Source organism: Anopheles nili, chromosome 3 (assembly GCF_943737925.1).
Source record: "Anopheles nili chromosome 3, idAnoNiliSN_F5_01, whole genome shotgun sequence".
NCBI classification, from domain to species: Eukaryota; Metazoa; Arthropoda; class Insecta; order Diptera; family Culicidae; genus Anopheles; species Anopheles nili.
The window spans coordinates 41,943,668-41,971,232 of NC_071292.1; the positions used below are offsets into that span (position 1 = coordinate 41,943,668).

At 40.2% G+C, this 27,565-nt stretch overlaps 2 protein-coding genes across 2 annotated transcripts; both read left to right on the forward strand.

Moving 5' to 3' along the window:
* The first annotated feature begins 236 nt into the window (after positions 1-236).
* On the forward strand, positions 237-6,043 carry LOC128724359 (uncharacterized). Its single transcript, XM_053818085.1, has 3 exons — positions 237-429; positions 5,124-5,891; positions 5,958-6,043. Exons 1-3 carry the CDS (start codon positions 237-239, stop codon positions 6,041-6,043), a joined length of 1,047 nt encoding a protein of 348 aa, XP_053674060.1.
* A 107-nt stretch (positions 6,044-6,150) lies between these two features.
* LOC128724360 (uncharacterized) lies at positions 6,151-7,196 on the forward strand (the record flags this gene model as incomplete). Its single annotated transcript, XM_053818086.1, has 2 exons — positions 6,151-7,029; positions 7,134-7,196. Coding segments are annotated over 2 exons (942 nt in total), but the record flags the coding sequence as incomplete, so codon positions are not given.
* Positions 7,197-27,565: the final 20,369 nt, after the last annotated feature.

The following is a 27,565-nucleotide window of genomic DNA, read 5'->3' on the forward strand; positions in this document are numbered from 1 at the left end:
AGAAATCCGGAACGGAGACAGGTAAGTAAACTAGGTAGGCAGAATAATTATTAGTGTAACTTTAGTACGTGCACACTAATGAACAAAGAAACAGGTTACGTGTGTATATGTTGTAACATATAAAGTTATTTTACAGATGCAAGTGGTTTTGGGAAAAACGTGGTTGCCAGAACGCCGAAAGATCCGTACGTTCACAGTCATTTTTCGAAGGCACCCGTTACTCCCTGAAACAGGGAATGATTTTGCTCTACATGTGGAGAATCGGAATTGGGGCTAAAACTGCAGCAAAAGAAGCTAAAGTGAACCCTCGCACAGTGCTGAAGCACTTCGGCGAAATACGGATGCAGTTGCTGATGGAGATTAACAATGATTCACCGATTGGAGGACCAGGTCTGACAGTCGAGATAGTCGAGACCAAAATCTCGACACGTAAGTACAACCGGGACCGCATGAATGCCTTCCCCAAAGAGTGGTTGGTGGGAGGCATTTGTCGGGAAACAAAGGAGATATTTCTGGTGCTCGTAGAACGCAGAAATACCGAAGTTTTAACCGGCATAATCAACGAACATGTTCGTATCGGCTCCAAAATTGTAACCGATTGTTGGCGTGGTTACAATCATCTGGAACAGTATGGATACGAACATGTCGCTTTTAACCACTCAACTAACTTCGTGAATCCTTCTGATTCACTTATTCATACTCAAAATGTAGAAAAACTTTGGTGGTGGCTCAAAAATTTCAAAAGGGTACCAACAGAGCAACAAATTTAAATCAATACATAGCGGAGCATGCTTTTCGTAGAACACATGCCAACACATTTTCTGCTCTGATGGAGCTTATTAATGTGAACTAACTATGCGTTTAAGTTTGTCGCTTTAGTTGTATGCTTATAACTAATGCTTTTTATCTAGTTTTGGGTTGGCTAACACTTTCCGATCTCCACGTGGTGCCAGCCGGAGTATACAGAAAGTGCATCAAATGCCTAATGTATATACTAACAGGAAAGCTATATTTTAGGATGATGTAAACGGTGATCTGCAACAACGCACAACAACGTACAGATCTACGCAGATTCGTGACTTATAATATTAAATGTGCAAACCAGGATGTAAGTATGACACATTGTTTCATCTCAATCCTCATTTTCAATATAATTTGAGGATTTTCAGAAATAGAATGTATTCGACAACTCGTTCATCATACGGCGGTCCATAGGATCGGGAGTAAAACGATCGTATCGATTTGTTTGTCATCGAGTGCGAATCGATCCATATAAATTATTTATTTCAAGAGGTACTCTTTCCCAAGACGAAATTTATGGAACTTCACGAATTACAACCAAAGGAGTGAAAACCTCGAGGACCATTTTCTACACAAAAGCTTCACCGTCGTGGAGCGACTTAGACTCGCACAGGCTCCGGTGGACTGGTCACTTTATTAGAATGGAACCCGACGACCCAGCCCGCAGACGACGGCGCTCGACCGCGAGAGGCTCCGGTTTCTCGTGAGGTAGGCCAAGACCGATAAGCGGTTGTAGCGCCTGAGAAGTATATAAAGTAATTGATAAGCTAGAATCACATAATGACAATCATTCGATGTGACATGACTGATAAGTTTCCCTAAATACAAATCAACTAGAACAGCTAATATCAACTAGAATAATATACAACCAATGGATCTTCCAAACCTCACTAATCCCTCACGGGTACTTGGTTTCGGAAGGGAGTGTTTTGTTAAAAATAAAGCACAATTTTTAAAACGGTGGCTGCGACACTGGTAACTCACATGCTGCAGAGTTCGTCAAATTGGAGCGAAGTTTGAACGAGATATGGGCAATGCATCCTGTTTCACAGCGAGAAACACAGCTCCTCGTCGATCGTCAACGGAAGCGGCGGCGGCGTGTCAACGAGAGGCGGCGTCGGATGTGCAACCCCGGCACACCTCTCTTGATGCGTTACAGCCGAGTTAGGACACCGCCATCACCGACTGAAGTGGCGCGAAGGGCTGAGACTGCAAGACAGCGCCGAAACGACCACCATCATGAGTACCGTCGTGAGCTGCGAATGCGAGGACAGCGGACTTCTCTCGTGTCTGCGTCAACACTAAAGGCGGCGGAAGACGCGGCAGCCAGCATCGTCGAGTTCTCTGAACGCTGACACGGGAACTTCTACGACTGATGCTGTAGTGAGCGTTTTCTCACATTCGTTGCGCAAAATTGAAACATGAAGAAAACATCATACAGAGAAATTCTTCCAGAATATACCCCCCATTAAGCTTGAATCCTTCACGGGTAAGAAATTTAAGGGTAAGAGAGGGCTTAGTTGTAACTTATTACTGTAAATAAACCCGATTGTTATTAAAATAGCTACTTGCTGAGAATTTTGCTCACTCGCATCGAGTGAGCGATACGATGGCTAGTCCACACGATGCTGTTGTTAGCAACAGCATCCGTAAGCTAGCATGGGCTCAATGTTTTCTTCCCGACACTGACCGGGCCTCCTTGGATGAAGTCCGGACACTTATGAAGTACAGTGCCGGAATTAAAGCTCCTGGGCCTGACAACATCTTTAACATCATGTTAAAGCATGGAGGCCATGGAGGTATGAGTTGCTTAACCAACATCTTCAACAGATGTCTGGAACTGGGTGGTATTTCCCCACCCAATGGAATTTTGCAAAAGTCGTTCCAATCCAAAAAAAATAGGGAAGGATTCTTCCCTAACCTCGAACTACCGTCCGATCGCCCTCTTGCCTGTTGTAAGCAAGATTTTCGAGAGAGTGGTTTATACGCGGATGGAGGCCCACTGTATCGACTGTAATACGTTGACGGGTGTCCATTTTGGCTTTATAAAAGGACACTCTACAGCTCAGCAGCTGCAGCATATCCTGAATGTCATTAATGACGATAAACGTGATGAAAAGTCCAATGCGATAGCATTATTGGACATCGAAAAGCTTTTGACAACGTTTGGCACAATGGCTCTTTGCATAAGCTTCGTGTACAAGAATTCGACGTACTTAGTGAGAACCATTCAGTCCTATCTGAGTTCTCGTACGTCAGTTGTTCATGTAGGGGGAACAACGTCCGACCCCTGTGCCAACTGTGCTGGCGTTCCACAGAGGAGTATCCTAGGACCACTCCTGTACAATTGTTTTACGTCGGATGCTCTCGACATGGATAACCATACGCAGCTGTCGTTATATGCAGACGACACTACCATTTTGTACTCCACTCGAAATTTGGAGTGTCTCCAAGGAGGATTTCAGAAGGTTTGGATAAATATATCCAATACCACAATGAATGGAGGATCAGGGTAAATTTTGGTAAGTCCTAAAAATTTACAATAATTCACCACTTATTGGTTAATTAGGCACAAATTTTGGTCCCTTACAAGCTACGGATGCTGATGGCTTCTATCGTAAGGTGAAACCCATCACCCTGCATCACTGTGAAATCCCTTGGTTCACTGATGCGCGCTACCTCGGGGTTTCCTATGATCGAAAGCTTTCGTCCAAATGGTCTCCTATGCCACAACAATGAGGAAAGGGGCCAAATGGTACCGCAAGCTAAGAATTGAGCTATTATTAGGAACCTCTGTAGTGAACGCCTTAGTAATTTTTAAAAATGCAACCAACGAAAACATCGGTAATAAGAGAATTTGGAGAGATGATTGCTTCTGAATTATTACAAATACCCGTCAAAAACATAACTAAAATCAAGCAACAAGAACCGCAACAGGAACATCATGTTTTAGCCATCCGTCAAGACTCTAAAGGGAAAAAATGCGACGTGCATGTAAACGGTGCTACAACAATAATAGGCAAGATATGGACCGCTCAAAGGCACGTAAAACAGTGAAAAGATCATTTACATATTGTTAAAGCTGTCCCGATCAACCTCAACTTTGCGCTGAGTGTTTCAACATTGTTCATTCAAAATAAACGATGAATAAATTAACTAATTATGATATCACATAATTATGGATAATTGAAGAACAGAAAAACAATAAAAACTCCTTTTTTTTGACTTTCTTAGAAAGAGTAAAATTATCTCGTGTAACTCGTCTGTTTCAATGTGAAATGTTTCAGCCACTATGTGGCTGACGTGGCCCAATCGAAAAAATCCTTCAGCCACATAGTGGCTGATGCGGCAGTCAAAGTGTTAAGAAGCATCCCATGAGACAATTTGACGAAGGTCTGTGGTAGCCAGAAGCAGACCGAAGTTATGTCCTATCTGCTTCTTGCTTTCACAACGCTAGCCGAACTGGAAATTGAGCATGTGTGGGTCATGAATTCACTGTTCGGCCGATTTGGTTTGCATGTATGCAATAACGCGCTCGCCTCGAAGCGGTTTTGCGCATGCGTGCGTTTTACCGAATTCTTCGGCGCGCGCCAGCTGATCAGTCGTCATACGGATTCTTTTTCTTTGCTTTTTTGTCTTTCTCTCGCTAAGTTCGCAAAGTTTCTCTCGCTAAGTAAATATAAAAAAACCTCAAATAATGCATAATCGTTCCCATGGTAGGTATCAATAGTGATAGACAAAAGTGCTTTATCCTGCAATATCCTGCAAAAGTAGTGTTAATAAGTGTTTAAAATAAGTGTAAAGTGAAAATATATATTGTAAAACATCTCTAGATAGAAATAATGATGGATAGCAGTGAAATACAATTTATATGCCTGTCAATGTTTTGGAATAGTGCAAATAAGAAAAATAAAATTGTAGTTTACATGTTTTTACATCGAAAACAGTGTTTTGTGAGTTGTGTGTGAAATGTGTTCAATGTTACTTTGTATTATGTTTTTTAACAATGTCTTCTATATAATTGATGTGTCTGTACAATCTTCGTCTTCTGTGGATTCTGTGTGATGCTGGTCATAGAATTGTGTAATGCACAATTTATATAACTATCATAGGTAAGTGTTCTGTTTTTTTGTATTGATTAAGTGTTAAGAAACTTATCAGGCCAGTCTATGGAGTCTCATGCATTTAAAAAGGTTTCGGGTTTGACTGACCTTATGCTGTGTGTTTAACTAAAATGTAGTGATCTAATATGCCGTATTTTATCGAGTATAGTGCGCACTTTAAAAAATGTTATGCTTAAACATGTTCATAATCATTCACAGATATGTCTTCTGATGAAGAGGAATTGCTCCATGAAGAGCCAGGGTCAAAACGAATACAAGTAGTGGAAGAAACTCAAAGCCGTGGGATTGAAACGTATGAAACCGACGTTCACGAGGACATTTTACCGGACGGGGACGACTGCATTGAGGAAGATGATGAAGCAGTCGCTTGGGACGGTGTATATAATATATTCGATACAATGGATTTGAAAGATTGTCTTCGATATCTTGCGATTTGGCACCAACTTCCCCGTTCGGCGGTCAATATGATGCTGGCCATCCTACGGATGAAGCTGGATTTAGATCTTCCTAAAGATGCGCGGACTTTGGTTAGAACACCTACCCAATTAAGGAACGAAATTGTTGCTATCAGAGGAGGTGATTATTCGTACGGAGGCTTAAAATCAGTCCTGACCAAATATGTTACTCCTTTAACTCTTTCTAAAACCTTCAATCCTGAAGCGACACATTTCTCATTGGATGTGTCAATCGACGGGCTGCCACTACACAAGGGTGGGCCAACTCAGCTTTGGCCTATTCTTGTAAAGGTGGTAGAGTTGCCAAAGCTTCCGGTTATGACGGTAGCCACCTTTAGTGCTACCTATCAAAATCACTATCAAAAACCGGAAAGCATCGAGGAATTCTTGCGGCCGCTGGTGGATGAAGCAAATGAAATTCACCGATCAGGCTTGATTGTTGGCGATAAAACGTTGCATTTTAGCATTCGCAATTTTGTCGCCGACTCACCAGCACGTGCTTTAATAAAAGGTAAGTAGTATGAAATGTAACTCACTTATTTGATCAATCACTCAACGATTTTTTTTAAATTTACAGCTACGACGAGCTTCACTGGAGTGCATGGCTGTTTAAAGTGTTCTTGTGTTGGAGAATACTTCAATAATTCAATTGTTGGAGAATAATTAAAAACGTTCCTGTTGGTGAACGACTTCATTTAATTGATTTGGGGGTTACCCGAAAAATATTCCGAGGATTTCTTGAAGGCAATTTTGAAAGATTTCCTCGGTGGTCCCCTGAAATAAAGGAATTTTTTTCAAATTTTTTGAAACAGATGCAGCTTCCTTCTGAAATTCACCGTACGCTTAGAAGCGTACGGTATGTTGCTTTTTGCAAGGCTTCCGAATATAGGACCTTCCTTCATTATGCAAGTGTTGTGGTTCTGAAGGACTTTTATGATGCGCAAGGCTATAGTCACTTCCTGCTCTATTTTTGCGGTGTTACGATTTTGTCATCATCGTACTACCAGCACCTTTGGACCCGTGTGAAAGACTTCCTTTCCCGATTTGTTAAGGATTTCGGCACATATTATGGTCGTACCCACATGACCAGCAATGTCCATAATCTCCAACACGTGTTTGGAGAGGTTGCAATGTTTGGACCGCTTGATAACTTTTCTGCATATTGCTTCGAAAACCATTTACAGCAGATCAAACGTTGGGTTAGATCTGGCAAGAAGTTTGCGGAGCAAGTGGCAGGTAGATCAAGTGAAATTGCCACCATCTACATGACTGCCAATTTAATTGCTCCGAAATATCCATATTTGAAGACAAACGGTATTGGTTTACACGTGGCCGCCGATTTTGTCCTACTACCAAATTTCAAAGACCAGTTTTTTCTATTAAAAAATGATGATGTAGTTAAATTTTTGGATGTAAAAGCCTCATCATTATTCTCTATCACTATAGTTGGGGTCCGGTTTTTGTTCAAAATGGCGCTTTTCGAATTAAATTTTGAAGATAACTCTATCGCAAAGACATCTTCAACTGACTTAAATATTTATAAAATTATCGAAAATTCGCCAACTAGGCACATGGAAGTATCCTGGACTGGAATCAAGTGTAAGCTGGTTCGAGTCAAGTTACCTTCGCGATCTCTCACCCATCCTCATGTCCAAACCCAACTGTCCTCTAATATCCCCTCTTATCTTGCTCTCTTTCCGCTTCTTCATACTCTTCAATCCTAAATCTATTTTCCCCTTTCCCGTTTTTTAAGGATGCTTCCATCACAACTCCGGATCGAGGTGGCAGTATAATTTCGTGGGACGACCTCTTTTAACAGCGCAGTTAAAACTGGCAATTTTTAACTGGCAGTTTTTTTTTTGCCGTGTTGGGCAACCTGCATTTCAGTCAAGCCTTCTAAGCGAGCCGTTTCGTCCTCGTGATGGTCAAAATGGAATATATCTACAAGTGAACACGTTTTTCAGATGATACCTAAACTATGCTATCTATTTGCCTTCTCTTTATATTTAATATCTTTCATTTTTCTCTTCTCGTTCAAATAATTTATTCTAATTGATATTTTCTTTGCATCGCAAAAGGGTTGTAGTCAGAATTATCACCACAGATGATCACAGGTGATCAGAATCATATCACCACAGCAGATATCATATAGCAACAGCAGAAATCAAAGTTACAACGAATTAATGGGAGGCGGCTTCAAAAAAAGTACGACTATAAAACTAAAAAAACATCTTTATCATCTTAAACCATGTATGAGGAAGTTGTAGGTTATCTCAAGATATCGTTAAAGTAGTTACATAATATTAGGTACTCTCCGAGCACGGAGTGATACTAAGATGTAGGATTTGTCCGACTTAGGTCAATTTTTCATATTATTTTAGTCTAGGGATATTCCTTTTTTATTAGTTTTTTTGGTTTCATACCTTTCGATCCCATTGGATTAGGTTCAACCCTGGTCTGGTATCCGTTTTGATGAAAATGAACCTATCATCTGTTTGGTAATTGTTCCAAAGCGGATATCCAAGTGGTGCAGAGAATCCAGAACAGGTTTCTGAAGATGGTAGGGGTCTGCATATAGATGCAGGGATAAGTCTGCATATGCCCGTTGGATAACTGATCGCTTCAAAACTAGTCTCATGCGTCTCCAACTCACCTCCCGTAACTCAACTTTTGCGCTGATCTGGAATCTTTTTTAGGGTGAATTTTTTGATTAGTTTTTAGTTACGTTTAAGGTTTAAACTGTAGGTATTTTCATAGTTTAAGACTTAAACTGGAGACGAAAGGGAGAATAACACCGTATGGAATACTTACTTTGAAGGCAATCGAAGAAAATGCAAGTGTATGTGTGCTTAGATTCCGACAGCGTCGCCAGGTATTTAAACTGCCGATCGGCAGAGGAAAAACTCAGTATCAATTGTAAACGCCAGAGTGACAGGTTAAAGTTAATTGGCATTCGCAGTGAAGCGAAAATTTGTTGAAAAAAAGAACCGTTCTAACCTTCTAACCGTTCTCCCTTTCCTCCATGGCGTCCCGAGCCACACACTTCAAATCTCATAATTTTCGATAGCAGGCTGCGTAATAGGTTACCTCCACTGCAAAGCTTTCATTTACTCGTTACGCAAGGGCCTGCGTCCGTTGACCGTTGGACGCTGCGATCTGCGAACGGCAGATGACCGTTGGACGGAAATTCAGGTGCGCGCGATAAGTGCACCTGAAGGAGCATCGTTTCGCGCACCTGAAGGAGCTTCGTTTCGCACACCAGAATGAGTCACAAGAGGCCGAGGACTATGGGACCGTGGACAACGTGGATTTATAAGAGGCCGAAGACAAGGAAGAGGCCGAGGACAAGGAAGAGGCAGAACGCGGGGCCAAGTACAAAGAAGATTTAGAACAAGAAGCCGGACAGAACGAGGCTCAGCGACAGCCGCCGTGGTGCCAAAAAAAATTGTTACCAACATTAAATCTTCAAATAAATCACCAATGCAAGTTTAAAAAAAATACGTCTGTGTCCATTAATTATTTTTTAATCTTCCTTTCAGTCTTAGGCTATGGGAGCGATCTTTCGCTCATTCTCGCGTATCTCCCGGGAAAAGCTCTCTTAACTGTTTTTCGTACCCATTTGTCACTCATTCTGTCGCAGCATACGCACACCACCGCGCGTGTCGTTTTTCATGCAGCAGGGTGCGCAGGCGGCTAGTTCGACATACGGCAGCAGGCTAAGTTGCATACGGTGTATAACAGTGTTCCAGACAACCTTTATTTTAAGTCTAACTAATTTTGACAACCCCGAGCTTGCTTACGGACTCCGAACAGATAAATGTGACAGTGAATAATTCCGTGAGGCTTGATCAAAAAGTGAGTTTTTCCTGGTCCTAAAAAGGTGACTGTGCCCTTTGCCAATTTCGAGAGTGATTTGTAGCGTTGCATCATTGAAGGTTCCCTGTGTTTCTTAACCCCTCTCCACTCCCTTCCCAGTGTTTCTTTGCTCTTTTTTTAAGTGCTTAAAACAAACAGAAACAAGGGTTTAGGAAAAACAACGGTCCCCTGCCCATTGTTTTTCCTAAACCCTGGAGGAGAGTTAAAGGAGCACAGAAAAGCCTCTGCCCCAGCAAAGGCTTCCTTTCATGCCAGTATTTGGATTAATTCCTTTACAGTAAAATATCGCACGTTGGGCATTTTCCGGGATAAAAGCCCTAAAACCATAATCGAATTTTCGATGCACATTAACATGGTTTCTCAATCTAAATAATTTAGCTAAGAAAAATGTGTCATTTTATATCTGCAAATCTTTTAGTTTTCGAAATACAATCCCACAAAAATGTTTTTTTTTTGTTATTTTGTGCTTCATTTTGAGCAAAATCTTACCTATCTAAGTTTATCGGAAATCTGATTTAGGTTTTCGGACTTTTATCCCGGTAAATGCCCAACGTGCATTGGCTTGGTAATCTGATTCCCTACCTTCCTATACTTATACTCAAATTTTCCAATCCAGGAATATAGGACTTAAATATCTGTACTTTACTATGAACGGTAGAACATTATGAATATATGAATGAATGAGTGTGCACAGGATGTCACTGTGCAGATCTCCGATCCAGAATAACAGGAGGCCCAATAAAGCAAATAAGCGAAACAACGAAACCTGTAAATTGGAAGAGTCCTTGGTGAGAGGATTACATTCCGACAGTAGTCCTCAGAAGAGAGGATGGTATTCTGACAGTAGTCCAAACAGCCATCGTAGGGACCAGCATATTCCAACCTGCCAGATACGAGACAGCTGTTGTCATAGCCGGTTTTGTGCCGATATGTTTCCTGGTACAGGAAGAAGCGTGATGCTGGTGAAAAGTACAAGCAACAGGAGGAGCAATCCCCACCTCTGTCGTGTGCCGGAGAGAACGTGACGTAACCACGACGCTGTGGCAGGACCAATGAACTATGAACTATCATATGTCGCAGGCGCTCTCAGGACACAGATTCTTCCGAGATAGGATGCCATCCATCATCGTTTCCTCCATCGAGGAGACAGCTCAGCGATAACTCCAGACAACCTTCAAGAGCCACGACGTCGACGTCACCAAACCGACGGGGTGACACCGCAGCGGCTAGCCGCCCACACAGAGAAGCACCGCATAAGGCGCAACGTGCTTCAAAAGGCACGACGTGACCAGCAGCGAGGGCGACGTCATCAAGAAGCTGCCCCTCTACCACAGCTGCACGTGAAGGACGATCCTCTACCGCTGACGCCGGACTAAAATGCAGCTGCCAGCGCGGAGAGCACCTGTGACCTGTAGCGGCCACATACCCGAAAACGAAAAACAGTAAATCTTGAATAATGATCGTAAGCTGAAAATTTGTAACTAGTCCTGAAGAGAGACTAGACAAATGTATGTATCAACATAAAACGGTTGAAACGTCGCGCAACCGCGAGGAGAGGATATGTTGGGCTGCCTAGGGCACGTTATTAGAGCTCCATATACTTAAGCCCTCGCGGAAAGGGTATGTTGGGTGGGTAGCTCTTGGATAATAAAGATCAATTCTTTAAAAATGACCTCGGTTCTACGTTAACCATCTTCTACGCATGAGTAGAGTACGACACCGCGATACCAGCTTTTAAGAAAGCTATCATGGCTATTATAAGTTTTTAATCCCCATTCAAAACATCGAATATCTGAACTTTTCTTCTCTAATACAGTACCGTTTATCTTCAAAAGTAACGACATCTAAGTACAATCAACTTTTCAAAATTTTCTGTGCAGTAACTATCTCTTTCACGCCCGCAGTACAAGTTAAAGGAAGTTTGCTAATAAATTTTACAACATTTATTATGACCATCTCATCTCAACCCACGGCCAAAATTTGGAGCATGTTTAAAAAATTCACAGTTTTTACCGTTGAATACATCTTCCACATCGCCAATCGAAAACAATCTTAAACAAATCCCAAAATCACAAAAGCCTAGAATAAATACAAATTGGGTATCATCAGAAATTGAATGAGTGCCAACAACAATGAACGATACCATCATCAACAACATTTTGCTAAATTTGAATAACAAAACCTAAGCTATTTACTTCGTACAGAGTATACATTACTACGGGTTTATGTGAGGAGCTAAGAAATATCACGAGGTTATTTATTTTCCGATGGCATTCCCTATGCTAAGTGATCCTTTCCATGAAGGTGATTTTTTAACAAGAATTAAAAATTGCTCTGAGGCCTAAAACTTTAATTCGCGTTTATCTCCAATTGACACTTACGTGTGTCTATCAAATAACAAGGGACAGAGAGGTGACTTTTCTAACGTCACAATTACCGTTCACCAACTGATGGTGAAGCTAATAATCAATCGTTGTTTGCCAACAATGTATGAAGACTAAGCAGTCGTAACAAATAAAATGAATATTATCACCATATTTTATCGAGCTCATACAAATATAACACAGTGTGAACCGAAAAAAACAAACTGATTGGAAACCGTTTTTTTCTTGTGAATAACACGTCACACGATGTAAGCTACTATCTTGAAACACACAATATTAAATTTTCAAATATTTCTCGAGTTTGCATTCGTTTACCAACAAATCGTCTGATTTATCCATAAGACTGATGTTCACATCATCAATCAACTCTAATTATCATACCGTAACATTTGATTGCTTAATTGGTATTTCATTTTTCACGAGGACAGTGTTCAATCGCTCATCATAGAAAAATTAAGCTACAGCATTTTGAACACATTACTAATTATCGATTTAATTTTTGTAGGTCGATTCTTGGGTGTCAACGCTTGTTCACCACACCTATGAAATAGAATAATAATTATCGAAATGTTGTATCATCAACTATATCTCATGTTTCCAACTACTTACCCCTCGGACACATGTATGCGCATGCATCTTGCTCGATCGGATTAATTTGCTTTGAATCTTTCGAGATTCTGTTTTTACATTCCATTAAACGCAAACAAAAATGTTGTTTTTTATATTGTTTGTTAGCTTGTTTCGATCGATAGTTTGATCTCATCAAATCGTTGAATTACGAAACATTATTCATATAGAGCCAAACAATACTACTGCGAATAAGGAATATGTCGAAAGAGCGTGAGAATTTGAGGGACATATTTTCGATCAGACCTGCAAATGGATACACCACATCATATCACAATATGATAACATTAATACATTACAACTGTCTTACCTCATCTCATCAATTTGTTTGTTTCATACATTGTCCGGATTCCGGGCTTTGTTTCGTCAATGACAATCAATGTCACTAGTAATGTGTTCAAAATGCTGTTCAGAAAAGCATCTTTAAGTTATTCTACCGATTTTAAATATTCAACATTTTTTTAGCGATTTTCTTATGTATTTTTTCCGATATTTCTACCATCCGTGAGACAATTGAAATATTGATGCAATCATTTCCAGTACAACTTTTTACTCTTTAACACAGGCTCGTTCCTCAAACACAATGAGCTATATTTATATCTTAGAACATATTTATATAAGATATAATATTTTAGAACGTATGGTAATATGATAAGCCTCTTTAGAAAGCATGAAGGGAAAATGCTTCAATTCAATGGTAAACGTGACAAACGTTAGAAATATTGTGACTAAAATTACACTCACATTTTTTTTTTTGAATGTTGATATCAATACCATAGTTTTCTTGGCTTATGAATATTTGCAAAATTGTAGATTACATCACCGTGTGCGTATCAACATGTTCAACACACATCCATCTGTACATTTGTACAAGCATTAAAATATGGGAATATTGTTATATAACTATTCGATAGTACATATGCGTGTGTCCAGTTATTTGCTACGAACTGTTGTTTCTTGGACTTGATATTGAAATTTTTTCAAACTTGATAAGTAGCTGCTTATTGCAATCCGGTAACCGCTACGTTAATCGCATAAGGGCGCATATATCGTCACATTCTTATCCCGCGAATTTATTGGCGTGAGTCAATTCTTAGCACACAATAGCACACAAACAACTCAATTGCTGATGCAATTATCCGAACAAAAAATTGATTCTGAGCAGTGTATTTTGTTCACTGAGGACACAACAACGTTGTTTCATTTTTTCATATTATTCTACTGAACCAAGTAGAAACGCTATCGATCAACAAATATTTATCACACAAGATTTTTTATTTACATTTCAAAAATCAATCTGGAATTAAATAAAACACGGAATGTCGAGATTAATTTGAATACGAAGTACCAATAAGTGGGATAAATATTTTTACCTGATGCTAAAAATGATTATTTAGATTCATTTTATTATTATTTAGATTATTTAGATTATTTAGATTCATGTGATTGTGCATGGTGCCGTGACCAGGATAGTGCGAATATCTCATTTCAAGTCGCGAGTTTCGATCGTTTTACCGTATTAAAGTTTGTCGTTAAATAGTCGCGAAAACTACAGCTGTTTTTGAGGCATTACGCAATATACTGTTAATCGCAGACCTCCGTACAGATTCACATAATGCCAGCGCAACCCATTGCATAGGTGTCCTGGCGGACAATTTTGTTGGTGTCATTCTCGCGGTACGAGAAGTTTTTGGACGATTTTGTTCCCGAACGGAATCAAATAGCAGTGGAAACCCGTTTAAGAAAGTTCGAGAGGTTATGCCAGGATTTGAAAGATATAAAGCAGGGGTTGGAAAATTTCGCTTCACTGCCGAAGAATTATCTCAAAACGCTGCATTGAACGACACAAAAAGATCTTGCAACACTTAGGAGAAGAGACGGGCACATGGGGCAGCATTACTGAGCATCTACTTTGCACAAAACTGCCTATGATCACATTACGGGATTGGGAGGAACACGCATCCAATAACGCCGCTCCGAATTACGACAATTTAATGTTTTTCCAACACCCCCGTATGCGTGTGTTGGGGAGACGTTATTAGTGAACAACCGCCACACGTCACAGGATAATGACCTGAATCACTCACGGAGAATGAACTTTCCCCGCCAAAAGACAAGCGAGAAATTTTTAACATCAATAAGTACAGGTAAGTAAAAAAACACCTAGTAACATCGCCTAAGAAATGGTGAGTAGAAAGATGACTTATCGCTCAAAAGGAGATCTTATCACTGAAAGCAACCGGTCGCGAGCAAGGTCGCCAACTGTCAGCTTGAACAAGACGCTGCTGATAGAAAAGATAATATAAAATAGTTTTAAAGCGAAAAAAGAGATTGGAGAAGTACGCAATATCGGTTGGGTTGAAAATCGACGTGCATTGGCGATGGGCTGCCTTGAAGACGGCTTACAGGCATTACATTTACAGAATGAAAATTAAGACTCTTGTTCAAATCGCTCTCCAAGTGAGGTGTTTCATAAAACGATTAATTTATTACAACATCAAACCGGCAAACTAAGCAATGGGAAGAAGAGCATCGGTGCGTTGGACCTACTGTCGTCTATGAGGCCTCTATGCATGCTCGATACAGCCGAGAAAAAAATTGAGCACATAATTCTAAAGAGCTTCAACGAGGCTTGGAGCACGCCCACGGTCCAAGTTTCTCCCCCGCGTAATACGAATACCGCATGGAGAGACCGATCGTTTCAAGTTTCATAAGTGTTTCAGGATGTGGTGGCCTGTGGACAGCGTGCAATGTCATTCTCTAAGACCAACCACCACGACAAGTGCTGTTCAAAGGTGGTGACACTGGATGTAGCCAACGCATGTAAAAGCGTTAACTGGACAACGATTGAACACTGTTTATGCCAGACAGAGGACCCAGTTCCGCTCCAGATCTTCCGACGAAGATGATTACCAAGAACGGACCGCAGAAGCAAGATTTATAATTTTAATAGCTGCTTTCAGATTCTTTGCTTTAAATATCATTAGTTTGAAGCTAAGGTAAATTGTCTAGTTGGTTGGTTTACATAAAAAAACCATTGATAAAGTTAGTTATGATTAATTAGGTGAGTTATATTCCATTGCATTCTGTGGCTGTGTGCCTTATGTAAATTTTTATGTTCGTTTGGTACAAAATGGTGTTAAACAGCTTTGGTTTAAAAACAAATATTAAAAGAAGTATGATCAAAATATAAGGTCAACGGATACTAATATAATGTACACTTGCAACGGTGGCGGTCGTAATTTATTGAACATCACGTTTATTCGATGTAGTACTTGTTTATTATGTATATATTCTCATCGTAAAATGTGTAAAATATGTGTGTTTCGCTCAACTATACAACAGTGATTTTAAAATCAATTATTTTTTTTTCAGATTTAATCGGCTCATGATATCCACTATTACTGAAAATTGTTTGCCAATAAACTCAGGAAAAACTGTACCGGTTCATGGTTTTTGTGATAAGTTTGGTTTTAAATTACGGCTTCAATGGCAAATCCAAGTTTTTTTTTGTTCAAAAATAATATTGTTTTTTTATTTCAGAGTTTATTTACGCCAGAGCGAACGATCGAATTAATAGGGCTTATTGAAGGTTTTCCACTGTTGTGGCAAAAGAGCCACATAAACTACAAAAATATTGTTATGCAGGAAGACGCATGGCGTCAAATTGCAGATATTGTTGGGCTGCCACTGCAAGCGATAAAAAACAAGTGGCAAAACTTGCGAGGACAATTCAGACAGTTCCACGCCAAAGCAAATCAAAGTGCCCATATGGGTTCGGGTAAGTAATATGTTGATATATTTATGGCTTTTGAAAATAATTTCTTTCATAATACATGTTCTATTAATGTTCTTTTTTGACTCTATTAGCTTCAAATACTATAATTATTCCTACTTGGCATGCGTATAGAGCAATGTGCTTTTTGCTGGACTCCGCAGAAGTAGGAGAAACGATGGATGCGGTAATATTTTTCAATTTATACGATCCTAATCTTCTTCTTAAACGGCGCAATAACAGGTGTACGCTCAAGGCATGCCTTGCTAAGCGAAGCGAAGGCTTTCATGACTTGGATTTTTTTTTGAAAGTCAATCTTGCGTACGGGGGAGGCTCAGTTCAACTTTCGCCTGAAAAGCGCTCGATGGTATCTCTAAATACATTTCATAAATTAACAAATGAGATTGACTATTATTAATCTTAACTGGATGTTGTTCTAAATATTGTTGTAAAACTACAACTTACTTACCAAATTTCATCCACAAAACAAACCCTCACAATACGAAAAAAAGTTCATTATTCGGACACATATCAACATGCCTCAATAATCCACAATCATTAGCGGTTTCTCTTCAAATATTCCGCCAAATGGGCCCTTATGGCCAACAAGCGACCCGATGGCCGTGCTGGATCTGTTGGTGTCAATCGAGGTAGGTTAATAGTATCCGCAGGAACTACCTCAGTTTCTGTAGTGTTCATCGGATTTCTTTTCCGGATAAAATTGTGTAAATAAATTGTGGTTAAAACAATGTCTCGAGCAACATCGGGTTCAAGGTTGATAACCGTTTGCAAAATTCTGAATCTATTAGCTAATATACAAAAGACATTTTCAACTACTCGTCGAGCTCTAGCATGACGATTTTTATAGCATGCCATGATGGTCATAGATTGCCATGCTTGTTATAGCATGCCTTCCTCATCATAGCTTGCAATGCTCATCCGTTTGTATACAAAAGAGAGAAGAAATTGAAGAAAAATTAGTTAGCAAGTGGAGTAAGCAAGAGCAATAATTAGAGCGAAATAGACTTTTTTTTGTTTTTTTCGCCAGAAAATTCCTAATTCAATCATTAAGCTAGGCTCTTCCTTTCTAACAACGATAGTAAAAAATACGCTGAGGTGATCCAACTTGATGATAACCCCCATAAGGGCGGAGGCAAAAATAGGAAATGCAACATTCATTTTTGATAATGCTTGATTACAACTCCGTCACGAACATCATTTTTCACCGGCGAATTACCCATCATTACCCAGCAGCGAAAGGTCATCTCCGAATCCAACGATACAGATATCTCCACAACCACGCACGAATTCCCCTCTACGTCAACCCATCACCCCAGTAAGGCAGCACACCCACGCTTCCCGTTCACGCAAAGCACATAACACATCGACACATTTTGAAACCGAGATGATTTCCGTTATGCAGATGTGGAAGGAGAGTTATTCCGAAATCAGGAAGCAAACCAAAAATAGTGGATTTCTTGGATATGTAAACGAAGAGCTGGAAAAGCGAGATCCATCTCTTTATGAGTGTATAAAAAGAGCAATTATAAATCTTATACAAACATACCCCGATAACGAATAAAACATAATCCTAAAATATTAAACTGTGCGTTCATGACTTTCTAAAGTCTTCCTCTTTCTAAAGACATTCTAAATAGAAAAAGAAAGAATACCTTAACATAATCCTGCAATGCTTGAACTATGCAACGGCATATGTCAGGTACAAACCGGTTTATTGTTACAGATGAAATCTAAAAAAAATTATTAAGTTTATGACTTCAAAAATTATTTGAAAAGTAGTTTTTACTTACGCGAAACAAGTATACCAATCTTTTATATGATTCGCCGGTCGCCAGGAAATCAATCAAATCAATTACAATTTTATAAGGATTTGCACGGAGCAATATGTTAATCGTATTTGTATTATCAAATAAACAAAATCAATTAAAATCTACTAAAAACATACGGAGGCAACGTTAACAAATACGTCAAATATATTTCAACTACAATAAATGATAATTTGAAGCAATAGGGCAAGTACTAGTACAACATCAACAATAGCCCATTCGCGATCTAGTTTTGATATAATGCAAGCTTGTTGGGATAAAATCCTACACAATGAAAAACGGCCAAAGGTACATTTCTTGCTGGATTTGAAATTCATACTCTAACTTCAATCTTTACCTTAAAAAGAAAAATAATGTCTCATTCTTAAAAACATCCATACAACAACTAACCTAGCAACTATGAATTTATATTAACTACACGGTCAATTGTAAAGCCAATGTGTGTGCCAAGGTGGTCCACGATACTTTTGGCATAATCAGCAACAGAAAAACATAGAAGGATGAAACATCAGTACTCACCATTTACGCCGGAACTTACACAGAAGCCGTAACATACACTGCATCATAACCTCAATCTATTTGCACTCACTGCGAGGCTTCAGGCACTTTCCCGACGGGCATGCTGCAACATCTAAAAATTCAATAAGCAAGCAGATTAATCTAATCCAATCCACAAGCATCGAAACATGAAAATACTCACTATGCCATACCGAAGAACGACCGATGCCACTACGTTATGTCTTCCAAACCGAACAGACGTGAGCATTTTTCGTCGCATTTTACGCACAGTTGCTAAACATCCAAGCGTCCTTCTTTATTTTCGGTGTCTTCTTTTTTCGTCGCCACTTACGCACAATTGCTGAATACTAAATAACATGCAGTACGTAAGAGCGTATGTCATGTGGCTAATAGAACAAATCTTCAATACATTTATCTTTTAAACAACGCAATCTTCTAGCGAACTAAACACCTAACGCGCAATTTGACTGCCACTTTTCACTTCACGACTGCGTTGACGAATACCATCTCTATGCAGCCAGCGTCTCGAGGAAAAGGAACACGTTAAACACAGGGTGTTCCTTTCGCTAATTTTTGCTTTTCAATGACACTGAACCAATTTTGACAACCGGTAAAACATTTACCACAGTTGTCTCTGGTTTATCGTTTTTCAGTGCTGTGGTAATGAATTACAAATATTATTTTTTCGTGGTGTTTTTTTTTTTAATGAAGTTGATGTGATATTTGTGCGTATTATAACATTATTTATATAATGTCCCAATAATAAACCCATTTTAACTTTGCATTGTTTCTTGTTTTTTTGGGACTTTTTTTATCAGGTGAATTTTCGAAACTGACCAACATGACTGACAATCAAATTTATTTCCGTCTCCTGAAAGCCGATTTCCGATTATCGATATTACATATAGAGGTTTTTATATATTTCTAACATATCCATATATTATACAATCATTTATGACCCTAGTTTACCATACATTTCGTAATGCATATGATGAGCTAATGAGGCATGGGTCATGCTCATTATAGGTGTAAGTATTTTTACTATACACGATCGCAAAATAGCTCCGAGTTTTCAGGTAGTTCCAGCTTTTACTTAAACTATTATGCTTCGTATTGTTTTGTATGGTCTACGCATTCGTTTGATAGCATAACAGATCAGTTTTGAAACAACAAGAAACATTCACTACTATGATTTTTAATTTCAAAAATATGGTATCACCACAGTTATCGATTCATGCTGTTGTTTCCTGTTACATCAGTGCCCTGTGAGACAGAATTTGTGAAAGTAAAAATGAGAAAATACAGATTTTTAACCTTCAAAATTATATTATTCAGTAAACTTTGATATAAAACAAATGTCACTTAAGTGACCGAATGTTTCTCGGCATCATTTAGGCGACGACTCGACACCCGGACCAAGATGAATACCTGGACCCCTCTCAGTGGGATTAGACGCTAGGAGGCGCTACTAAATAAACAGTTTAGTTGCGAGCGGGCCCGAAACGATTGGCCGAGAGAGGCCGTTAAAAGGGACAAAGTTTGAAAAAGGAATCCGACGAACAGCCTGCAGTATTGGCGGTCTTTTCAAATCAGCACTCGGAGGAGCAAGATCTTTGTTTTATCTGTCTGTTAACAAATAAATATTATTAAAACGCTTGTTTTTTACTCAACTGTCTCATTGCATGAGTCGACTTGTACTCTAGTAAACTCATACTCACTATGGATGAGTACAATTAATGAAATGTGAAAAATGGAAATATGATGTGGCGTGGTAGCAAAGTATTGCAATGTAGATGTATAATAGATGACATAGAAAAATTGGTGGCGAGAGCAGATGATAAAATAAATGCAGTAAAAAAGAGAGAAGGAGAGAGTAAAAATAAAAAGCATATGACCAAGAGAGGAATTTATTAGTTAATAATTTTTGAATAAGATTTGATTTTGGAAAAATAGAAAAAATATAATAATGGAGAGGTAGTATAGGTGATAAAATAAGATAGTTCATACAATGATAGCTAAGGGAGAGAGAGAGAGAGAGCTGAAAAAGAACACAAAGTGTAATGATACTAATTGATAAGGGGAAGCATTTTTTTAAATTTACTGATTGAAATTGGGGTTTGAACTAAGTGCTGAGATAGTAGTAAAGCTTGTGCTCACATTTGTCTTCTGTGTACTTCAGAGTGATGATTTCTTTGCTGGCTAGGAATTCGGCTCTAATGTGTTGTTAGCCAGTCGTATTTAAAGCCCCTTAGTACGGTTGAGGGCCGTAGTTTGAGGGCCCCTGGCACTCACTAAGTGACGACTTATACTTAACGAAGTTTCACTTGCCCTGTCATTAGCGTAAACATACTCTCCCCCATGACATAATGTCATAACGAAAACAATTGAAACGTGGTTTAGCACATGGTTTGGCATTCAGCGGCCAAAGGGAGTACAAAAAAGTTTACAAATCGGACGCATAAAGATGTCCTTCTCTGTATTTCAGGTATTCAGTTACCCACGAATGTTGCCCAGGTGTTAGGTGCTGTGCTGATCCCTTTTAAGGTGATAGTAGAATCAGACCTAAAAAATAATATTGCTCTGTCTAGTCCCATCGCTTTCTTCACTCGGTTGCAAAGCTGACCGCCTAACACTGTCGCACACAGTTCAAGCCGAGGGAGTGTAACACGTTTAAGTGGTGCCACTCGCGATTCAGACGAGAGCAGAGTAATGCGAACTTATCCTGTTTTATTTTCGCATCGAACATGAATCGTAAGTTGCTTCAGACGCATCACAAAAGGTATGTAACTGCAATCGAGTATCAGGTAACAGCGTATAGCGATTGATCTTAAAACCGGATAGAAGTGGCCAATCTTGAATGGAAGCGGAACCATAACTCCTGCATCATAATTTTGGCTCGCATAACAATCGGAGAGATGAAACCAAGCGGATCGAACATGCGTGCTATGTTTTTTTTTAATGCCGACCACCGCGCCGAATCGCGAGCATAAAATTCAGCGGTATTTACCATTTATCCGTATGCACATCATGTGCTAGCAAATTACCGATCCAGTTGTGTTTTAGACCTAATCTATGAGCGAACCGGGTGCTCATCAGGTCAGGCTGACAGGCACTATCTAATAGTGCTCGCTCTGGATGCGTTATCATAGGTGTGCTTGTTTGTGTTTGCTGCTACGTAGTGTCTTTGTGTATTTGTCGAGTGATCGTCTGCGTTGTGTGGTTAGTGTGCCGGAACATTTCGCGCAACAGTGTGTGGTGAGCTGAATTGCAGTGTCGACACTTGTATTGCGAAAATCAATCGCGCGCTCGGTGATTGTCCTTCAAACAATTCAAGCATAACCTTTTAGACACTACATGTCCTCCGCACTCGTAGTGATGAATCGCGGGCATCCCGTGATATTATGCTCATGTGGCATATGATGCAGTTACGTGTATCACGAGAGGTGGACGGAAAAGTAGCCAGTCGAGTGCTTCGGTGCGAAGTATAAGTGATTTCCGCTAAATGGCGCTTCGGTATTGTTTAATATCAGGGTTTCGAGCACTCGCATTCGGCGTTGCAAAAATACCACTAAGCTTCTGTAGCTTGGATTTTTATTTGTGGAAGCAAATTCCTTCCAATCACGTAGCGTTGTGACGGGTAGTTTTGTGCATAGTAAATGCTCTAGCAAACTGCTCCAAACTTCTATGTTTTCGCCCAAATGTGTTAGAGTTTTCTTGTGGCGCTTGAATTCATGCACAAGCTGGTGAAGGGACGCCGTGCTTTCTCGCTTTACGGTAGCCATTCCGAAAAAAGCTTGCATTGACGCTTTTTCAACAGATACTCGTTGGAGTACCGATCTGTTAGTACCTTCCATGCGATTTCATAATTCGCGGCACTTATGGTGATCGACTCGATGACTTTGGCAGCTTCTTTTTTCAATGATGCTAGCAAATAATGGAATTTTTTTAATAGGCGGTAATTCAGGGTTGTCATGAATTAGACCCTCAAAAGTGTCCCTCAGCGTAAGCCATCGCATATAACCACCATCGAATTCGGGAAGCGCGATGGTAGGAAGTTTGATGCCAACCATAGGGCTAGTGCCAGAGCTTTGTGATGCGTTGATGCTTCGAGGAGCATCCATCTTTTTTACCTTTAACTGCGAGTGAACGCGTATGAGACGCGGCTCAAAGTCACCGCGTAAAGCAGCGGTTTGTAGAGCATCTTCCTCGGTGCTTGCTGAACCTTCTAATAGGCACTGATTTTTTTTCCAAATCAACGGAAAGTTGTTGGATATGCGCGTCTCTATCGCGTCTCGTTCCGGCAGAAAGTCGAGCGGCAACTTTTCGTGTCGATCCAGCGAGACAAGCGATATTGCCCTTCAGGACAACAATATAAAGCTAGACGCCGGCATGATCGATTATATAGTAATTTCATTCGCGATGAAAAAAAAAACAAGAATACTTGCTGTGATACAACGTACATTTCGCGCCAATAATGCAATGTGCTCACGAGAATCCGTAAATTAAGCATGAGGATGGTAAGTGGTTGAGAACCGTAGTTTGCGGGCGCCAGGCACTAACTTAGTGACGACGTATATTTAACGAAGTTTCACTTGCCCTGTCATTAGCATAACACCTCTAATAAGGGCCCTATGCGTTGTAGTTTTCTTCGGACTTAAGTTGCTTTGTGAATTGCGTATTTTCTTTATGACTTGCAGTCCGATAAGAGCTTTGTTTTCAGAGTTTTTTTTTATTTTTGAAGGATAATTTCGTGTCTATCCACACGCCTAGGTATTTGTATTTTGTCACCTTTCTGTTGTGCTTTCCTCTATTTTTACGTTGAAGTTGAGGTCTTTTTTGTCAAACAGTATCATTTTTGTTTTTCCTGGGTTTATTTGTAAATTTAATGTGCAAATGAGCACCAGGTTGCAAATTTGTCAAGTGAGTTTTGTAGTTTAGTTCAATGGCTATAACTATTAACCACAGAGTATATTTTAATGTCATCAGCATACATAAGAAGCGACTGACGTGGGATAGCTTGCAGCAAGTCGTTAATAAATAGAACAAAGAGTAGCGGATCAATGTTACTTCCTTGTGGGACACCAGACGAGCATGAGAATGTTTCTGAGGTAGTGTTACCCACGTTAACACTATATCATCGATATTCTAGATAGGTTTGAAACCATGTCACAACATTTCGACAAATGCCTAAATGCCTGAGTTTTTGTAGTAGCAAAATATGATTCATAGAGTCAAATGTGGCTGTGAAGTCAGTATACACTGCGTCCAGTTGGCCTCCTGAATCCAAACACGTGAAACATTCAGAGATGCATTGCAGCAGGTTTGTAGAGAGAGAACGCTTGGGGATAAACCGATGGTGATAGTCAGATATGTAGCGTTTACTGGAATTCATTACAGCGTCATGGACTATTGATTGAAATAATTTTGCACATGAGCTCAGGAATGTTATGCCTCTATAATTGTTAGCACTGTTTCTAGATCTCTTTTTGTGAATCGGCGTTAGATATGAATAGTTCCAGGCGGTAGGAAATTTTCACTGACGAATGGACATTATAAATAGGTTCGTCAACGGGATACACAGAGCGTCTGCGCATTTAGCTAATACACATGATGGTATAGTTTTGTATTCTAAGAACGTTACATTTTATTATACATTTAGTACGCACAACTTAATATCTATGTTTTAAAACATCCGTCCTCGTCGACGGTCCCGGCAGAAGAGCGCGAGTCACTCCCGGGTGCCTGTCTAAGTGCCCACGTCAACAAGGTCACTCGTGAGTGGCACATTAGACTACGCTCCCAACATCCCTCCTTGTTTAATATTGCTGGTACGGTGCCATCCACTGAGGCGGTCTTCGAATCCGCGAAGATCGTCGTAGAGGTTGTAACGGCGAGGGCGTTGCACTGTCGGCCGTTTCAAACCCTGGTGAGGTCGGCGACAAGAACGTTTCAGGGGACAGTAGCGTAGACGACGAAGACGATGAGGGCGGTGATGATAAGGACGGTAACGGTGAAGACGACGGACACGGTGCACACGATGGAGATGGGGACGATGACAACATACAATCTTTGGCATCATCTATCACTTCATGTTGTTGACCAGTATTTAGGTTTGCGTCTGGATTATGGGATTCTTCAACCATGTTCCATGTATCCAACAACAGATTTAGAGGCAGTGACCTCTTTGAAGTAAAATCTAGTTTAGCAGCAACTTTACTGGCGATGCTTCCATGAACTCGTGTCCGCAACTGATTAATGTGAGAACGAAGCTTCCTACCCCGCTCAATAGTTACTTCATACATAACTCTTCCGATGTGTCCGCTTATCACACCTGGGACCCAATTCCAACTATTACGACGATATTGCTTTACATATACTAAGTCGTTGACTTTAAAATTCCTCAAATTCATACTACTGCTTTCTACCATAGTATCTAAATCTGGTTGTGATCGTAAAAGCTCCAAACATGTACGAATCTTCCGATTGAACATTACCTCGGCAGGTGATTTGTGATCCAACAACTTGCTCGGTGTACTCCTGTATGTAAGTAGAAACGTATCTATTGCCTCTGCTACGGTGCTTCCCCCTTCCTTAATCTTTTTTAAGGCTCTTTTAAAAGTATCGACGAACCTTTCTGCTTGTCCGTTCGACTGAGGATGGAAAGGTGCTGTGCAGATGTGTTCAATGCCGTTTATGTTGCAGAACTCTGCAAAATCTTCACTTGTAAATTGTGTTCCATTATCGGTCACCAAAACAGTTGGCATTCCAAAACGTGCAAACAAATTTCGAAGAATGCGAATGGTGGCTATTGCTGAGATTGTTCTTGTTGAAATGATTTCCGGCCATTTTGAAAAAGAGTCAATTATTAAAAGAAAGTATTCACCATCAATAGGGCCTGCGTAGTCCACATGCACCCGCTGCCACGGTACATTCGTTTTTGGCCATGTTATTGGTAAGCTGGACGCAGGAGACTTTGCTGCCAATGCACATTGTTGGCAACATTTGACCAGGCTCTCAATATCTGAATCTAAGCCAGGCCAATAGACATAGCTTCGAGCCAAAGCTTTCATTCTCTCAATTCCCGGGTGGCCTAAGTGTAGCTGATTCAAGCACATACATCGCTGCGACGATGGAATTATTAATCTTTCCCCAAAAAGGAGACATCCCCCAACCGCTGACAAGGACTCACGCCTATTGTAAAACTTGTTCAAACTTTGATCTTTAACTGCTGCTTGCGGCCATCCATTTTTAGTAAAGTCGTACACTTTCCGCAATTGAGCATCATTTTGCATCTCTCGTTCAACATCAGTGAACTTTAACGGTAAGACTTTACTCACACTGTTCACAACTGATTGTATGTCTTCCTCCATTTCTATGCTTGCGATCACGTAGTCATCTTCAGGTTTTTCATGCTTAGCTATTAGTCTCGAAAGTACATCGGCATTACCAAATTTATGTGTAGGCACGAATTCCAATTCAAAATCGTATAGAAGCAACGTTAAAGCATAACGCTGTAGACGATTGGCTGTATACACCGGTATACCAGTTTTTGATCCAAAAATTCGTAACAGTGGTTTATGATCTGTTTGTAGGAGAAAATGTCTTCCGTATATTAGTTTGTGAAATTTGGTTACTGCAAAGATAATAGCTAATCCTTCTCGGTCTGGTTGACTATACTTTTGTTCTGTTCTGGTTAACGTACGTGATGCATGTTGCACAACTTTGATCGACCCGTCTCTAAACTTGTGGCTAATAGTCGCTCCTAGTGCAAAGGAAGAGGCATCCGCCGCCACTATTATCTTCTGGCGCGGATCGTAGTGTGTTAATAGTAAGTCTGAGGAAAGTATCACTTTAAATTGATCAAAAGCATCCTGACATTGCTTTGTCCAGGTAAAAGTAGCTCCTTCACGAAGAAGATTATCCAATGGATGACGTAGCTTGCTGATGTTCCTTACAAATTTTCCGTAATAATTCACTGCTCCAAGGAATGATCTCACTCCTGTAACATCGGTTGGAACTTGCAATTTAAGAATTGCATCAATCCTAGCAGGATCAGGTCGAAGTCCCTTCGAATCTAACAAATGGCCCAAGTACTTTATCTGTTTCTTTTGAAACGAGCATTTATCCAATTGAATGGTGAAGCCATAGTCTTCAATTCTTCTAAGCACAGCTCTAAGATTTTTCATATGGGCTTCCTCATTTGGTCCTCCAACCACAATGTCATCCAAATAAACAGCAACGCCATCTAGACCTGCTAGCATAACATCCATCAGTTGCTGAAAAGCTCCCGGGGCCGTTTTCACTCCTGGAGGTAATCTGTTGTAAACGTACAATCCTCGATGAGTAGTTACACTAAGCATCGGTCGACAAGATTCCTCGACTTCTACCTGAAGAAACGCATCAGATAGATCAATCTGACTGAAAATTGTACAAGTCACCAAACTTGCAAAAATATCCTGGGGAAGAGGAAGCGGGTATTGATGAGGCAGCAACCTATCATTCAACCCCGTAGAGTAATCTCCGCATACTCTTATCTTCCCGTTTGCCTTACGCACAACTACAATTGGCGCAGCCCAATCCGAATAATCCACTTTGGAAATTATACCATCTTTTTCCAGCCGTTCAAGCTCATCGTTCACTGCTTGAAACATTGCGTAGGCCACGGGCCGCTTTGGTCGAAAAACAGGCGTTGCGCCCTCTTTCAGCTTCAACTGAATTTTCGGCTTCCTGCAGCAACCTAGTTTGCCGGAAAATAGGTTCGGGAACTCCTTCTGCAATTTTATGCTGCATGGTTCAACTAAACCTACGCGATTGCATACTGATGTCAGGGGCACGTTCCACAAATTAAACGCGTCCATGGAATCTTTTCCAAAAAGTGCCAAATCCTCCGTAGCCACACGAATTATGCAACTCTTGCACTGTTCCGCTACGATCATGGAACCTACAAACTCGCCTATCAAGCGCAAAAGATCACCAGATGCAGTTCTCGCCTTTATCTTTGAAGGAGTTAATGTTGGTTTCCCAATATGTTGCCACAATCTCTGTGAAATGATGGTTATATCAGCGCCTGTATCAAGCATCATTTCCACTGGGATTCCATTAATTGCAACATTGACGCATCCACGTCCGCTCTTAACTGCGTTGACCGTCACGATTC

What these genes read in the sequence shown, in the direction of transcription:
- LOC128724359 (XM_053818085.1), top strand. Translation starts at nt 237, where the DNA reads ATGATTTTGCTCTACATGTGGAGAATCGGAATTGGGGCTAAAACTGCA. An exon ending in CGAGACCAAAATCTCGACAC is followed by an intron (nt 430 to 5,123) that starts GTAAGTACAACC and finishes AATCATTCACAG; the next exon opens with ATATGTCTTCTGATGAAGAG. An exon ending in AGCACGTGCTTTAATAAAAG is followed by an intron (nt 5,892 to 5,957) that starts GTAAGTAGTATG and finishes TTAAATTTACAG; the next exon opens with CTACGACGAGCTTCACTGGA.